This window comes from Salvelinus fontinalis, chromosome 1, assembly GCF_029448725.1.
Source record: "Salvelinus fontinalis isolate EN_2023a chromosome 1, ASM2944872v1, whole genome shotgun sequence".
Lineage (NCBI taxonomy): Eukaryota > Metazoa > Chordata > Actinopteri > Salmoniformes > Salmonidae > Salvelinus > Salvelinus fontinalis.
Window position 1 is genome coordinate 96,544,639 of NC_074665.1, and position 17,790 is coordinate 96,562,428.

At 48.7% G+C, this 17,790-nt stretch overlaps 1 protein-coding gene across 7 annotated transcripts in view; it reads right to left on the minus strand.

The window, feature by feature from the left end:
• dpysl4 (dihydropyrimidinase like 4) overlaps nt 1–17,790 on the minus strand; it is a 37,448-nt gene that overhangs the window by 5,071 nt on the left and 14,587 nt on the right. For 6 of the 7 annotated variants that reach the window (XM_055936982.1, XM_055936983.1, XM_055936976.1 and 3 more), the window contains 9 exons: nt 13,504–13,668; nt 11,474–11,535; nt 10,614–10,694; nt 10,204–10,272; nt 8,572–8,692; nt 8,246–8,402; nt 3,721–3,862; nt 3,223–3,393; nt 2,804–2,983 (listed from right to left, as the gene is read on the minus strand). In XM_055936982.1, the coding sequence (XP_055792957.1) occupies nt 2,804–2,983; nt 3,223–3,393; nt 3,721–3,862; nt 8,246–8,402; nt 8,572–8,692; nt 10,204–10,272; nt 10,614–10,694; nt 11,474–11,535; nt 13,504–13,668 (1,148 nt within the window). The remainder of the gene's footprint in view (nt 1–2,803; nt 2,984–3,222; nt 3,394–3,720; nt 3,863–8,245; nt 8,403–8,571; nt 8,693–10,203; nt 10,273–10,613; nt 10,695–11,473; nt 11,536–13,503; nt 13,669–17,790) is intronic. The other variant, XM_055936978.1, reaches the window with a different exon arrangement.

The following is a 17,790-nucleotide window of genomic DNA, read 5'->3' on the forward strand; positions in this document are numbered from 1 at the left end:
GTCATGTTAGGATAATGTAGATCATCAGCCATCTGAAGAGGGAGGATAATGTCATGTTAAGGATAATGTAGCTCATCAGCCATCTGAAGAGGGAGGATAATGTCATGTTAAGGATAATGTAGATCATTAGCCATCTGAAGAGGGATGATAATGTCATGTTAAGGATAATGTAGATCATCAGCCATCTGAAGAGGGAGGATAATGTCATGTAAAAGATAATGTAAATCACCAGCCATCTGGAGATAATGTCATGTAAAGGATAATGTAAATCACCAGCCATCTGGAGAGAATGTCATGTTAGGATAATGTAGATCATCAGCCATCTGGAGAGAATGTCATGTTAGGATAATGTAGATCATCAACCATCTGGAGAGAATGTCATGTTAGGATAATGTAAATCATCAATCATCTGGAGAGAATGTCATGTTAGGATAATGTAGATCATCAACCATCTGGAGAGAATGTCATGTTAGGATAATGTAAAGCATCAACCATCTGGAGAGAATGTCATGTTAGGATAATGTAAAGCATCAATCATCTGGAGAGAATGTCATGTTAGGATAATGTAGATCATCAACCATCTGGAGAGAATGTCATGTTAGGATAATGTAAAGCATCAATCATCTGGAGAGAATGTCATGTTAGGATAATGTAGATCATCAACCATCTGGAGAGAATGTCATGTTAGGATAATGTAAAGCATCAATCATCTGGAGAGAATGTCATGTTAGGATAATGTAGATCATCAACCATCTGGAGAGAATGTCATGTTAGGATAATGTAAAGCATCAATCATCTGGAGAGAATGTCATGTTAGGATAATGTAAAGCATCAATCATCTGGAGAGAATGTCATGTTAGGATAATGTAGATCACCAGCCATCTGGAGAGAATGTCATGTAAAGGATAATGTAGATTTCAGCCATCTGGAGAGAATGTCATGGACAGGATAATGTAATTAAGAGGATAATGTAGCCTTCATCATAAAACATTTGGTCACTTGTTAAAAAGTGATTTACTGTATAATATGCAGTAAGTAAAAGGTGGGAAGAGAGTTATGCCACATTTGTCAAAGCACAAGTTGTGATGGACTTTTATACTATCACACTCTGTTACTCTGCCAGTAGCCATTAGCCCTTAGCCCTTGGCCCTTGGCCCTTAGCCCTTAGCCCTTAGCCCTTATCCGTTAGCGTTTAAATGGCTGCAAGTGCACTTCAAAAGCACAGTTTCTTTAAAACCTAATGTGGTAGAGTTTCAGGCCTCTGTCTGTAAAGTGTACCTCTCGCTTTAGGTGACTTGTGCAACAGGATAATGACAGGGCCATTTAGGGATGGATTGTTCTTGTTCCTCTTTAGCTCTCAGCTCTTACCTTTCACTGGTTCTCTGATTTGATCTCTTACTCTGCTGCGGGCTTTGAGAAATTATACAACTGAATGGTGGCAAAAGCTTTAAGACAATGAAATGTACCTCTCGCTTCAAGTGAGATCTGCAACACGATAATGACAAGGACATTTAACACCCCTACTGCTCCTCTTTTTGGACAGAACATCATTAGCCCATTCAATTCACAACCTGGCCCCATTCCATCATGGCCACATAATCATCCCCTTCATTCCTAATTGGGATATATCACTCCTCACCTCTACACCATGTTAGCTGATGAGTGATAAACCTTTTGGCACAAAATGGTCACGTGAATTACTCAAGTGGATGCCACACATTGGTGGCGGATGAGGTGAGTTCTCCCTTACTATGTACAGCTTTTTGAGTACCCCAGTAGGTAAAAAGGCGCTACATTAATCCAATCTAATATAATTGTATTAGCCGTTAGCTCCTAGCTCTCACCCTGCTTCTGTAATTTATGCCACCTGCTCCTCTTTTTTGGTGGTACTGTATGTTAATTATCTCATCAGCTTTTACCCTGCTGTGCTTTTACCCTACTAGCATTAGCCCCTAGCTCCTACCCTGCTAGCATTATCCCCTAGCTCTTACCCTGCTAGCATTACCCCCTAGCTCTTACCCTGCTAGCATTAGCCCCTAGCTCTTACCTTGCTAGCATTACCCCCTAGCTCTTACCCTGCAAGCATTATCCCCTAGCTCTTACCCTGCTAGCATTAGCTCCTAGGTCTTACCCTGTTAGCATTAGCTCCTAGCTCTTACCCTGCTAGCATTAGCTCCTAGCTCTTCCCCTGCTTCTGTAATTTATGCCACATGCTCCTCTTTTTTGGTGGTACTGTATGTCAATTTTCTCATCAGCTTTTACCCTGCTGTGCTTTTACCCTGCTAGCATTAGCCCATAGCTCTTACCCTGCTAGCATTAGCCCCCAGCTCTTACCCTGTAAGCATTATCCCCTAGCTCTTACCCTGCTGTGCTTTTACCCTGCAAGCATTAGCCCCTAGCTCCTACCCTGCGAGCATTACCCCCTAGCTCTTACCCTGCAAGCATTAGCCCCTTGCTCCCACCCTGCTGTGCTTTTACCCTGCAAGCATTAGACCCTAGCTCTTACCCTGCTAGCATTAGCCACTAGCTCCTACTGCCCTGGTTAGCCTTCACCTATATTCTCTTACCCTGCTAGCACTTAGCCCCAAACTCTTACCCAGGTTAGCCGTCATCTCTCTTAGCCTACCCTGCTAGCCCTTACCCCCTAGCTCCTACCCTGGTTAGCCATCACCTCTCTTCTCTTACCCTGCTGGTTGTTACCCCCTAGCTCTTACCCTGGTTAGCCGTCACCTCTCTTCTCTTACCCTGCTAGCCCTTAGCCGCTAGCTCTTACCCTGGTTAGCCATCATCTTTCTTCTCTTACCTTGCTGCGTGCTTTGATCCTCTTGTAGATGTAGTCAGGGTAAGCTTTCCTGGGTACGAAGCGTCCAGAGCCCTCTGTGACGTTCAGCTTGCCCCCCTCCAGGACGATCTTCCCCTGGCTGATCACTACCACCGGGGCTCCCCGCACCTCCATGCCCTCAAATATGTTAATCTCCACTGTCTGGAAACACACACAAGGACAGAATAAGGAACATCCAGCTCAGACATGATATCATCATCATCACACTCTTACAGACAGACAGACAGACAAAACTCCTCCCTGACAGACAGACAGACAGACAGGCAGATAGACAGACACATTGGAGAGGGTTGTCTGAATGTGTCTGGAGGTTGACTGTGAAAGAGAGTTGTGTGTGTGTGTGTGTGTGTGCGTGCGTGTGTGCGTGCGTGTGTGTGTACCAGTGCGTGGGTCGCGGCTGAGATGGTCTTGGTCTCCTTGGGGTTCCAGATCACGATGTCTGCGTCTGACCCCACGGCGATCCTTCCTTTACGAGGATACAGGTTGAACAGCTTGGCAGCGTTGGTGCTCGTCACCGCAACAAACTCATTCTCATCCATCTTGCCTGTCGCCTGGGGAATACGGAACAAAAACATCCTCTTCACCATCAGGAAAGAGCTTTTATACAACAATGCAAAGACGTTACTGTTAAGGACATATCGCATCATTGTGAAAACCAGTGAAGAAGAAGAAGAAGAAGAAGAAGAAGCAACAACAGTAACAACAACCGATGTGTCCTACGGTGGTCTAGCTGTATAAACTGCTGCCTCCAGATCATATATACAGCTGCAGCATCGCTTTGAATCAGGCCAACTGCAAAAACTATTTTTTTCCCACTATAAAGCACACAACGCCCAAAAAAGAAACCTTTAAAAAAGAAACAACAAAAGATAACATACCACAGCCTTCTCCCAGACGATGGCGAGCCTCTCCTCGATGCCGTTAGTTCCCTCGGGGATGAGGGTGAAGTTATCTTTCCCAACAGCTTTCTGGGCCGTCGAGAAGGTGCTGTGGCCACTGGCCGTCACTTGAAGGTCTCCACTGTGGACCAAGAGAACAGGACAGTCAGACCACTGTGGACCAAGAGAACAGGACAGTTAGACCACTGTGGACCAAGAGAACAGGACAGTCAGACCACTGTGGACCAAGAGAACAACACAGTTAGACCACTGTGGACCAAGAGAATAGGACAGTCAGACCACTGTGGACCAAGAGAACAGGACAGTCAGACAACTGTGGACCAAGAGAACAGGACAGTCAGACCACTGTGGACCAAGAGAACAACACAGTTAGACCACTGTGGACCAAGAGAATAGGACAGGTAGACCACTGTGGACCAAGAGAACAGGACAGTTAGACCACTGTGGACCAAGAGAACAGGACAGTTAGCCCACTGTGGACCAAGAGAACAGGGCAGTCAGACCACTGTGGACCAAGAGAATAGGACAGGTAGACCACTGTGGACCAAGAGAACAGGACAGTTAGACCACTGTGGACCAAGAGAACAGGACAGTTAGCCCACTGTGGACCAAGAGAACAGGACAGTCAGACCACTGTGGACCAAGAGAACAGGACAGTTAGACCACTGTGGACCAAGAGAACAGGACAGTTAGCCCACTGTGGACCAAGAGAACAGGACAGTTAGACCACTGTGGACCAAGAGAACAGGACAGTCAGACCACTGTGGACCAAGAGAACAGGACAGTCAGACCACTGTGGACCAAGAGAACAGGACAGTCAGACCACTGTGGACCAAGAGAACAGGACAGTCAGACCACTGTGGACCAAGAGAACAGGACAGTTAGACCACTGCGGACCAAGAGAACAGGACAGTCAGACCACTGTGGACCAAGAAAACAGGACAGTCAAACCACTGTGGACCAAGAGAACAGGACAGTTAGACCACTGTGGACCAAGAGAACAGGACAGTTAGACCACTGTGGACCGAGAGAACAGGACAGTAAGACCACTGTGGACCAAGAGAACAGGACAGTTAGACCACTGTGGACCAAGAGAAAAGACAGTCAGACCACTGTGGACCAAGAGAACAGGACAGTCAGACCACTGTGGACCACTGTGGACCAAGAGAACAGGACAGTTAGACCACTGTGGACCAAGAGAACAGGACAGTCAGACCACTGTGGACCAAGAGAACAGGACAGTTAGCCCACTGTGGACCAAGAGAACAGGGCAGTCAGACCACTGTGGACCAAGAGAACAGGACAGTTAGACCACTGTGGACCAAGAGAACAGGACAGTCAGACCACTGTGGACCAAGAGAACAGGACAGTTAGACCACTGTGGATCAAGAGAACAGGACAGTTAGACCACTGTGGACCAAGAGAACAGGACAGTCAGACCACTGTGGATCAAGAGAACAGGACAGTTAGACCACTGTGGACCGAGAGAACAGGACAGTCAGACCACTGTGGACCAAGAGAACAGGACAGTTAGACCACTGTGGACCAAGAGAAAAGACAGTCAGACCACTGTGGAACAAGAGAACAGGACAGTCAGACCACTGTGGACCACTGTGGATCAAGAGAACAGGACAGTTAGACCACTGTGGACCAAGAGAACAGGACAGTCAGACCACTGTGGACCAAGAGAACAGGACAGTTACCCCACTGTGGACCAAGAGAACAGGGCAGTCAGACCACTGTGGACCAAGAGAACAGGACAGTCAGACCACTGTGGACCAAGAGAACAGGACAGTCAGACCACTGTGGACCAAGAGAACAGGACAGTTAGACCACTGCGGACCAAGAGAACAGGACAGTCAGACCACTGTGGACCAAGAAAACAGGACAGTCAAACCACTGTGGACCAAGAGAACAGGACAGTTAGACCACTGTGGACCAAGAGAACAGGACAGTTAGACCACTGTGGACCGAGAGAACAGGACAGTAAGACCACTGTGGACCAAGAGAACAGGACAGTTAGACCACTGTGGACCAAGAGAAAAGACAGTCAGACCACTGTGGACCAAGAGAACAGGACAGTCAGACCACTGTGGACCACTGTGGACCAAGAGAACAGGACAGTTAGACCACTGTGGACCAAGAGAACAGGACAGTCAGACCACTGTGGACCAAGAGAACAGGACAGTTAGCCCACTGTGGACCAAGAGAACAGGGCAGTCAGACCACTGTGGACCAAGAGAACAGGACAGTTAGACCACTGTGGACCAAGAGAACAGGACAGTCAGACCACTGTGGACCAAGAGAACAGGACAGTTAGACCACTGTGGATCAAGAGAACAGGACAGTTAGACCACTGTGGACCAAGAGAACAGGACAGTCAGACCACTGTGGACCAAGAGAACAACACAGTCAGACCACTGTGGACCAAGAGAATAGGACAGTCAGACCACTGTGGACCAAGAGAACAGGACAGTCAGACCACTAAGAGATCAGGGATGACTGAGAGAACAGCCCAGTGAGTCACCATCAGGGATGACTGAGAGAACAGCCCAGTGAGTCACCATCAGGGATGACTGAGAGAACAGCCCAGTGAGTCACCATCAGGGATGACTAAGAGAACAGCACAGTGAGTCACCATCAGGGATGACTGAGACCACCGCACAGTGAGTCACCATCAGGGATGACTAAGAGAACAGCACAGTGAGTCACCATCAGGGATGACTAAGAGAACAGCACAGTGAGTCACCATCAGGGATGACTGAGACCACCGCACAGTGAGTCACCATCAGGGATGACTGAGACCACAGCACAGTGAGTCACCATCAGGGATGACTGAGACCACAGCACAGTGAGTCACCATCAGGGATGACTGAGACCACAGCACAGTGAGTCACCATCAGGGATGACTGAGACCACAGCACAGTGAGTCACCATCAGGGATGACTGAGAGAACAGCCCAGTGAGTCACCATCAGGGATGACTAAGAGAACAGCACAGTGAGTCACCATCAGGGATGACTGAGAGAACAGCCCAGTGAGTCACCATCAGGGATGACTAAGAGAACAGCACAGTGAGTCACCATCAGGGATGACTAAGAGAACAGCACAGTGAGTCACCATCAGGGATGACTGAGACCACAGCACAGTGAGTCACCATCAGGGATGACTGTGACCACAGCACAGTGAGTCACCATCAGGGATGACTGAGAGAACAGCACATTGAGTCACCATCAGGGATGACTAAGAGAACAGCCCAGTGAGTCACCATCAGGGATGACTAAGAGAACAGCACAGTGAGTCACCATCAGGGATGACTAAGAGAACAGCCCAGTGAGTCACCATCAGGGATGACTAAGAGAACAGCACAGTGAGTCACCATCAGGGATGACTAAGAGAACAGCACAGTGAGTCACCATCAGGGATGACTAAGAGAACAGCACAGTGAGTCACCATCAGGGATGACTAAGAGAACAGCACAGTGAGTCACCATCGGGGATGACTAAGAGAACAGCACAGTGAGTCACCATCGGGGATGACTAAGAGAACAGCACAGTGAGTCACCATCAGGGATGACTAAGAGAACAGCACAGTGAGTCACCATCAGGGATGACTAAGAGAACAGCACAGTGAGTCACCATCAGGGATGACTAAGAGAACAGCCCAGTGAGTCACCATCAGGGATGACTAAGAGAACAGCACAGTGAGTCACCATCAGGGATGACTGAGACCACCGCACAGTGAGTCACCATCAGGGATGACTGAGACCACAGCACAGTGAGTCACCATCAGGGATGACTAAGAGAACAGCACAGCGAGTCACCATCAGGGATGACTAAGAGAACAGCCCAGTGAGTCACCATCAGGGATGACTAAGAGAACAGCCCAGTGATTCACCATCAGGGATGACTAAGAGAACAGCACAGCGAGTCACCATCAGGGATGACTAAGAGAACAGCACAGTGAGTCACCATCAGGGATGACTAAGAGAACAGCACAGTGAGTCACCATCAGGGATGACTGAGACCACAGAAGCTGATTCACTAATTAATCATCTGTTTTCTGGTTGTTTTAGGGTGAATCAACTTTTTCTTTGTCGAACAATGTCCGTGAAAGCATCGAGCGGTGTCCTTGAGAGCGTGTCTGTGAGCACGTCGAACGGTGTCCGTGAAAGCATCGAGCGGTGTCCGTGAGAGCGTGTCCGTGAGCACGTCGAATGGTGTCCGTGAGAGCTTTCAACGGTATCCATGAGCGCGTCAAACAGGGTCGGGGGGAGAGGTTTGAAGTATGTGCTAGATGCAGACAAAGTACATCAGATATAATTCAGAAATGTTCTGTCTTTGTTCTAGTGTCTGTGTCTCTATGGCTGCGTTTACACAGGCAGCCCAATTCTGATCTTTTGCCACAAAATTTTATTTTTGACCAATCAAAATCAGATCTTTTGTCAATAAATGGGAAAGATCAGAATGGGGCTGGCTGTGTAAACACAGATGACGTGTTCTCACCAGGAAAGCAGGGAGTTGAGGTAGTCAGGGGTGCTGGGGTCTGGGTTGAGGGGTGGGGACATGACGAACGCTGCAGCCTTAGCCCAGTTCTTACTCCAATAGTGTGATCCGTCTGTCCCAAGGCTGGCTGTGATTGGCTCGCCATAAACCACCATGCCTGAAAATCATCCAATGAAAAAAGACGAGGTATTTGTACAATAAATATCTGTTTTTCAGAAACATTTTTTGCCAGGTCAACAACAAATGTGTTTAGCCATCAAAGAATGTATGACACAGAAATGATTTCCAAAATAAAGTTGATATTGAATCACTAAACCCAGTCTCACCCTTCTTCCTGGCCTTGGCAATGACATCAGCAGCCGACTTGCTCATCACCTTGGTGATGTAGAGAGGACAGTTGGCCTGCTTGGCGATGGTGATGGCCCGGTACACTGCCTCTGTCTCCACCTAGTGGTCACACATTAAACACCTTACTGTAACACCTCAACCAACATTTTTTTATTTTCTTTCAGTTGAAGAACAAATTGTTATTTACAATGACGGCCTAGGAACAGTGGGTTAACTGCCTTGTCAGCAGTTCATGTTTTACCTTGTCAGCTCGGGGATTCAATATAGCAACCTTTCGGTTACTGGCCCAACGCTCTAACCACTAGACTACCTTCCACCCCAAATCCCGGTTTCCACTAGTTACAACAGTCATAATGTCAAAATTGGCTATATCATAATTGGTTTTATTTATTTAAGGTTAGGTTTAGGCATAAGATTTGCAGTGTGGTTAAGGTTAGGATTCCGGTTACACACCAAAAAGGTCCTTAGGAGAACACTTTTTGATTCCAGGTAGAACCCTTTTTTGTTCCAGGTAGAACTCTTTTGGGTTCCATGTAAAACCCTCTGTAGAAAGGGTTCTACATGGAACCGAAAAGGGTTCTACCTGGAACCAAAAGGGTTCTACCTGGAACCAAAAATAGTTATATGGCTGTCTTCTTATGGGGACAGCCGTAGAACCCTTTTAGGTTCTAGATAACATATTTTCTTCTAAGAGTGTAGGCTTAGGTTTAAAATCAGATTTTAAGAAGGGAAATGGTAGAAATAGGTTTAAGTCTTTGTGGCTGTGGTAACTAGTGACGACCACAAATCACTTGGGTAACACTACCACTCCCGAGTGGCGCAGTGGTCTAAGGCACTGCATCTCAGTGCTAGAGGCGTCACTACAGACACCCTGGTTCCATTCCAGACTGTATCACAACTGGCTGTGATTGGGTGTCCCATAGGGCGGTACACAATTGGCCTAGTGTCGTCTTGGTTTGGCCGGGGGTAGGCTGTCATTGTAAATAAGAATTTGTTCTTAACTGACTTGCCTAGTTAAATAAAGGTTATATATTTTTTAAATCAACTAATAAAAATGCTCAGACCATGACCTTGGCTCTCCTAACGTAGGTGCAATATGGTAACGTCCATCTCTACCTGAAAGGCTCGGGACAGACATACTCAGCCTGGTCATTGTTAATAACAATATGTTCCTAACTGACTTGGCTATTTAAATAAAGATGTTCTTTTTTTATTAAAAAGAGGACTAGCCACTCCTCAGAGCCTGGATCCTCCCTAGGTTTCTTCCTAGGTTCCTGCCTTTCTAGAGAGCTTTTCCTAGCCACCGTGCTTCTACATCAACATTGCTTGCTGTTTGGGGTTTAGCACTTTGTGACTACAGCTGATGTAAAAAGGCCTTTAATAAAGTACATTTGATTGATTGACAATACAATATTCAGTCTCCTTTCCATTATTGCATCAATGGGAGAGTGGCAAATTCATCCACAAGGTATTTTCAACAAGCAATGGCACGTCTAGTCTCCTGGTTTCAAACCACTCTGTCACTAACAGTAACACTGGCTCAGAACAAGATACTGTTGTGTGATCATGTAAATGAGGCTATTGTTTATACAGAGACAGGAAGTCCCTACCTCCTCTGGGTGACACAGCACATGTCCCTCAGGCCCAGTGATCCCCAGCTCCAGTAGTCGCTTCTGCTCCTATATAGATAGAAGGGGAAAGACAGAAACTACACTTCACATGGTGCAATCAAAGACGGCAGTTTATTCTGCTCCTATATAGATAGAAGGGGAAAGACAGAAACTACACTTCAGATGGTGCAATCAAAGACAGCAGTTTATTCTGCTCCTATATAGATAGAAGGGGAAAGACAGAAACTACACTTCACATGGTGCAATCAAAGACAGCAGTTTATTCTGCTCCTATATAGATAGAAGGGGAAAGACGACTGAAGGTGTCCTTGCCCAGGAGAGATATGCCCAGTCACTGTCAAAGGCCAGTAGTAAAATAAGTCTTTCAAGTCAACAGGACAGTAGCCTACCTCGTCAATGATGTCTCCGTTCTCAGCGTGAACCTGAGCGATGGCACCCAGGTCTCTAATGATACCAAAAATCTCATACATCTGGCATGGGAAAGAGATAGAAACAAGGGGTGTTTCTCAAAATGCAAACAACCGTGCTCCGAGGACGCAAATTGGAGCACGGGAAGCTCAGAGTAGGAGTGATTCTCAAAATGCATACTACCGTGCTCCACACTCTCCTCCTCTAAATGCGTTCTCTTGAGTACATTCTCTTAAGTACATTCTCTTGTTTGGTTTCTATTGTTCCCATTGTCCTGGCTGGAAGAAGGTTCGGTGAATGTGGAGGTGCAGCGTGAGGTAATACAGTAGGGGGAGTGCTGCTCAGCGTGAGGTAATACAGTAGGGGGAGTGCTGCTCAGCGTGAGGTAATACAGTAGGGGGAGTGCTGCTCAGCGTGAGGTAATACAGCAGGGGGAGTGCTTCTCAGCGTGAGGTAATACAGTAGGGGGAGTCCTGCTCAGCATGAGGTAATACAGTAGGGGGAGTCCTGCTCAGCATGAGGTAATACAGTAGGGGGAGTCCTGCTCAGCATGAGGTAATACAGTAGGGGGAGTCCTGCTCAGCATGAGGTAATACAGTAGGGGGAGTCCTGCTCAGCATGAGGTAATACAGTAGGGGGAGTCCTGCTCAGCATGAGGTAATACAGTAGGGAGAGTGCTGCCCAAATGGAATGTTTTACTCAAGAGAACGTCCTCGGAAAATACACTTGGAGCATGAGAGTACGGAGCACGGTAGTATGCATATTGAGAAACACCCAAGGTTATTGTTTACATTACATTTTAGAGATGTCTGAATAAATTGTTTGAAGAAATAAAACTTACCTGACTATCTGAGCTCTGGAATTTGTCCTTGTAAGCCATGAAGATCAAGAAGGAATTGACTCCTGGAAAAATTCAAACGTAACACATTTCAAACGATTTCAAGGAATTGAATTTCTCGCATTTGAAAAATCACAGGCCGGTGCAGATGTGTGTACATGTCTGTGCGCTCCTGTGTGTGCATATGGTTGTGTGGTTGTGTGTGTGTGTGTGTGTTAGTGCATGAGTGAGTTTGAGAGCTCAGCTGGGTGAGAGAGAGTTGGTGGGCTGACTGGCTGTCTGTGTTGATTAGTGAGTGTAGCTCAGCTGGGTGAGAGAGAGTTGGTGGGCTGCCTGGCTGTCTGTGTGGATTAGTGAGTGTAGCTCAGCTGGGTGAGAGAGAGTTGGTGGGCTGACTGGCTGTCTGTGTGGATAAGTGAGTGTGAGCATCATCTCATGTACAGTATGTGTCTCTAGTGTTGTCACCTGCAGTAATCCACACAGGTGTGTGTGTGTGTGTGTGTGTGCGTGTGCGTGTGCGTGTGCGTGTGCGTGTGCGTGTGCGTGTGCGAGTGTGCGCGTGTGTGTGTGTGTGTGTGTGTGTGTGTGTGTGTGTGTGTGTGTGTGTGTGAGAGCGAGAGAGAGAGGCAGAGCAGCAGAAAGCAGCTCTTCATGAGACCTCAAAGTAAAACTACACCACAGAGACATTATCACAACACCATTAACAGCAGAGTATCAGACACATTATCACAACACCATTAACAGCAGAGTATCAGACACATTATCACAACACCATTAACAGCAGAGTATCAGACACATTATCACAACAGAGTATCAGACACATTACCACAACACCATTAACAGCAGAGTATCAGACACATTACCACAACACCATTAACAGCAGAGTATCAGACACATTATCACAACACCATTAACAGCAGAGTATCAGACACATTACCACAACACCATTAACAGCAGAGTATCAGACACATTATCACAACACCATTAACAGCAGAGTATCAGACACATTATCACAACACCATTAACAGCAGAGTATCAGACACATTATCACAACACCATTAACAGCAGAGTATCAGACACATTATCACAACACCATTAACAGCAGAGTATCAGACACATTATCACAACACCATTAACAGCAGAGTATCAGACACTTTACCACAACACCATTAACAGCAGAGTATCAGACACATTATCACAACACCATCAACAGCAGAGTATCAGACACATTATCACAACACCATTAACAGCAGAGTATCAGACACATTATCACAACAGAGTATCAGACACATTACCACAACACCATTAACAGCAGAGTATCAGACACATTATCACAACACCATTAACAGCAGAGTATCAGACACATTACCACAACACCATTAACAGCAGAGTATCAGACACATTATCACAACACCATTAACAGCAGAGTATCAGACACATTATCACAACACCATTAACAGCAGAGTATCAGACACATTATCACAACACCATTAACAGCAGAGTATCAGACACATTATCACAACACCATTAACAGCAGAGTATCAGACACATTATCACAACACCATTAACAGCAGAGTATCAGACACATTATCACAACACCATTAACAGCAGAGTATCAGACACATTACCACAACACCATTAACAGCAGAGTATCAGACACATTATCACAACACCATTAACAGCAGAGTATCAGACACATTATCACAACACCATTAACAGCAGAGTATCAGACACATTATCACAACACCATTAACAGCAGAGTATCAGACACATTACCACAACACCATTAACAGCAGAGTATCAGACACATTATCACAACACCATTAACAGCAGAGTATCAGACACATTATCACAACACCATTAACAGCTGGACATGACCTCTTTCAAAGTTATTTTTGGTAATATCATCTGATGTATTCTCATCTAGTAGTTATATGGGAAACGATTTAAGAGTCATATTGGGTGGTTTTGTGTCAGACAGACTGAGATTTGAAGACAGACACAGGCAGATCCTGAACATCCTGAAACAATACCTTTATCCTTCACCAGACGCTCCATCTCTTCAAAGAGTCCGTCGTGCCAGCGGGTGATGTCCATGTGGAGGGAGTAATCACAGCAGGACCCCCTGTCTGCTATGTCCTTCCACTGGTCGTAGGCCCCCAGGAGGCTGGCACCATGCTCAGGGACCACATGGTCAACTAGAGGACAGGAGAGAAGAAGAGGACCAGGTCAACTACAGGACAGGAGAGAAGAAGAAGAGGACCAGGTCAACTACAGGACAGGAGAAAAGAAAAGGACCAGGTCAACTAGAGGAGAGGAGAGAAGAAGAGGACCAGGTCAACTATAGGACAGGAGAGAAGAAGAGGAGGACCAGGTCAACTATAGGACAGGAGAGAAGAAGAGGACCAGGTCAACTATAGGACAGGAGAGAAGAGGACCAGGTCAACTATAGGACAGGAGAGAAGAAGAGGACCAGGTCAACTATAGGACAGGAGAGAAGAAGAGGACCAGGTCAACTATAGAACAGGAGAGAAGAGGACCAGGTCAACTATAGGACAGGAGAGAAGAAGAAGAGGACCAGGTCAACTATAGGACAGGAGAGAAGAAGAGGACCAGGTCAACTATAGGACAGGAGAGAAGAAGAGGACCAGGTCAACTATAGGACAGGAGAGAAGAAGAGGACCAGGTCAACTATAGGACAGGAGAGAAGAAGAGGACCAGGTCAACTATAGGACAGGAGAGAAGAAGAGGACCAGGTCAACTATGGGACAGGAGAGAAGAAGAGGACCAGGTCAACTATAGGACAGGAGAGAAGAAGAGGACCAGGTCAACTATAGGACAGGAGAGAAGAAGAGGACCAGGTCAACTATAGGACAGGAGAGAAGAAGATGACCAGGTCAACTACAGGACAGGAGAGAAGAAGATGACCAGGTCAACTACAGGACAGGAGAGAAGAAGATGACCAGGTCAACTATGGGACTGACAGGGGAGAAGAAGAGGACCAGGTCAACTATGGGACTGACAGGGGAGAAGAAGAGGACCAGGTCAACTATGGGACTGACAGGGGAGAAGAAGAGGACCAGGTCAACTATGGGACTGACAGGGGAGAAGAAGAGGACCAGGTCAACTATGGGACTGACAGGGGAGAAGAAGAGGACCAGGTCAACTATGGGACTGACAGGGGAGAAGAAGAGGACCAGGTCAACTATGGGACTGACAGGGGAGAAGAAGAGGACCAGGTCAACTATGGGACTGACAGGGGAGAAGAAGAGGACCAGGTCAACTATGGGACTGACAGGGGAGAAGAAGAGGACCAGGTCAACTATGGGACTGACAGGGGAGAAGAAGAGGACCAGGTCAACTATGGGACTGACAGGGGAGAAGAAGAGGACCAGGTCAACTATGGGACTGACAGGGGAGAAGAAGAGGACCCAGGTCAACTATGGGACTGACAGGGGAGAAGAAGAGGACCAGGTCAACTATGGGACTGACAGGGGAGAAGAAGAGGACCAGGTCAACTGTGGGACTGACAGGGGAGAAGAAGAGGACCAGGTCAACTATGGGACTGACAGGGGAGAAGAAGAGGACCAGGTCAACTATGGGACTGACAGGGGAGAAGAAGAGGACCAGGTCAACTATGGGACTGACAGGGGAGAAGAAGAGGACCAGGTCAACTATGGGACTGACAGGGGAGAAGAAGAGGACCAGGTCAACTATGGGACTGACAGGGGAGAGAGGAAACACACACTGAGCAGAGGACTTCAACTCAGTTTCTTTCTTTCAAGATCGAAGACGATCCACGAATAACGTAGACGACGCAAAGTCACAGAAGTATCCATTAAAAACATCAGACTGATACTACCTCCAATGTTATATCCCTAACAACACAGCTCACATAACAGCCCTGTGGGGGTCTGCGCTGCTGTTTACACAGATCCAACAGAAGCTGGAGGCTGGAGGCTGTCTGTGCTGCTGTTTAGACAGATCCAACAGAAGCTGGAGGCTGGAGGCTGTCTGTGCTGCTGTTTAGACAGATCCAATAGAAGCTGGAGGCTGGAGGCTGTCTGTGCTGCTGTTTAGACAGATCTAATAGAAGCTGGAGGCTGTCTGTGCTGCTGTTTAGACAGATCCAATAGAAGCTGGAGGCTGTCTGTGCTGCTGTTTCGACAGATCCAATAGAAGCTGGAGGCTGTCTGTGCTGCTGTTTCGACAGATCCAATAGAAGCTGGAGGACGGTTTGAGGGTGAAGTGTTCAGAGTAAAGTCTCTCTGACAGGCTGGGACAGCGTGACCCTGTTTCAGCATTCAGACATCCTCTCCTCCATCTCTCCTCCCCCCCCCCCCCCCCCCCCCCCCCCGTCTCTAACCGCTCAGAGAGATTCCCTCTCAGCCTGTCTCACTCGCTGCCACAAAGGAACACAAATTGTCTCCCTCTGATCTGATCCAGAGGCAGCTGCCCTACCCCTCCCTCTCCCTGTACCACCTCCCTCCATCTCTCTCCCTGTACCACCTCCCTCCATCTCTCTCCCTGTACCACCTCCCTCCATCTCTCTACCTGTACCACCCCCTCCATCTCTCTCCCTGTACCACCCCCCTTCATCTCTCTCCCTGTACCACCTCCCTCCCTCCCTCTCCCTGTACCACCTCCCTTCATCTCTCTCCCTGTACCACCCCCTCCATCTCTCTCCCTGTACCACCTCCCTCCATCCCTCTCCCTGTACCACCTCCCTCCCCCCCTCTCCCTGTAACACCCCCTCCATCTCTCTCCCTGTACCCACTCCCTCCCTCCCTCTCCCTGTTCCACCTCCCTTCATCTCTCTCCCTGTACCCACTCCCTCCCCCCCTCTCCCTGTAACACCCCCTCCATCTCTCTCCCTGTACCCACTCCCTCCCTCCCTCTCCCTGTTCCACCTCCCTTCATCTCTCTCCCTGTACCACCTCCCTCCCTCCCTCTCCCTGTACCACCTCCCTTCATCTCTCTCCCTGTACCCACTCCCTCCCCCCTCTCCCTGTAACACCCCCTCCATCCCTCTCCCTGTAACACCCCCTCCATCTCTCTCCCTGTACCACCCCCTCCATCTCTCTCCCTGTACCACCCCCCTCCACCTCTCTCCCTGTACCACCTACCTCCATCTCTCTCCCTATACCAACTCCTCCTCCCTCCTCCCTCTCACTGTTTCACCTCCCTCCTCCCTCTCCCTGTACCACCTCCCTTCTTCTCTCTCCCTGTACCACCCCCCTCCACCTCTCTCCCTGTACCACCTCCCTTCCTCTCTCTCCCTGTACCACCTCCCTCCTCCCTCTCCCTGTACCACCTCCCTCCCTCCATCCCTCTCCCTGTACCACCCCCCTCCACCTCTCTCCCTGTACCACCTCCCTCCATCTCTCTCCCTATACCACCTCCCTCCATCTCTCTCCCTGTACCACCCCCTCCATCTCTCTCCCTGTACCCACTCCCTCCCTCTCCCTGTACCACCTCCCTCTCCCTGTACCACCTCCCTCCCTCCCTCTCCCTGTACCACCTCCCTCTCCCTGTACCACCTCCCTCTCCCTGTACCACCTCCCTCCCTCCCTCTCCCTGTACCACCTCCCTCTCCCTGTACCACTCCCTCCCTCCCTCTCCCTGTACCACCTCCCTCCATCTCTCTCCCTGTACCACCTCCCTCCATCTCTCTCCCTGTACCACCTCCCTCCATCTCTCTCCCTGTACCACCCCCTCCATCTCTCTCCCTGTACCACCCCCTCCATCTCTCTCCCTGTACCACCCCCTCCATCTCTCTCCCTGTACCACCCCCTCCATCTCTCTCCCTGTACCACCCCCTCCATCTCTCTCCCTGTACCACCTCCCTCCCTCCCTCTCCCTGTACCACCTCCCTCCCTCCCTCTCCCTGTTCCACCTCCCTCCCTCCCTCTCCCTGTACCACCTCCCTCCATCTCTCTCCCTGTACCACCCCCTCCATCTCTCTCCCTGTACCACCCCCTCCATCTCTCTCCCTGTACCACCTACCTCCATCTCTCTCCCTGTACCACCCCCTCCCTCCCTCTCCCTGTACCACCCCCTCCCTCCCTCTCCCTGTTCCAACTCCCTCCCTCCCTCTCCCTGTACCACCTCCCTCCATCCCTCTCCCTGTACCACCTCCCTTCATCCCTCTCCCTGTACCACCCCCTCCATCTCTCTCCCTGTACCACCTACCTCCATCTCTCTCCCTGTACCACCCCCTCCCTCCCTCTCCCTGTACCACCCCCTCCCTCCCTCTCCCTGTTCCAACTCCCTCCCTCCCTCTCCCTGTACCACCCCCTCCATCCCTCTCCCTGTACCAC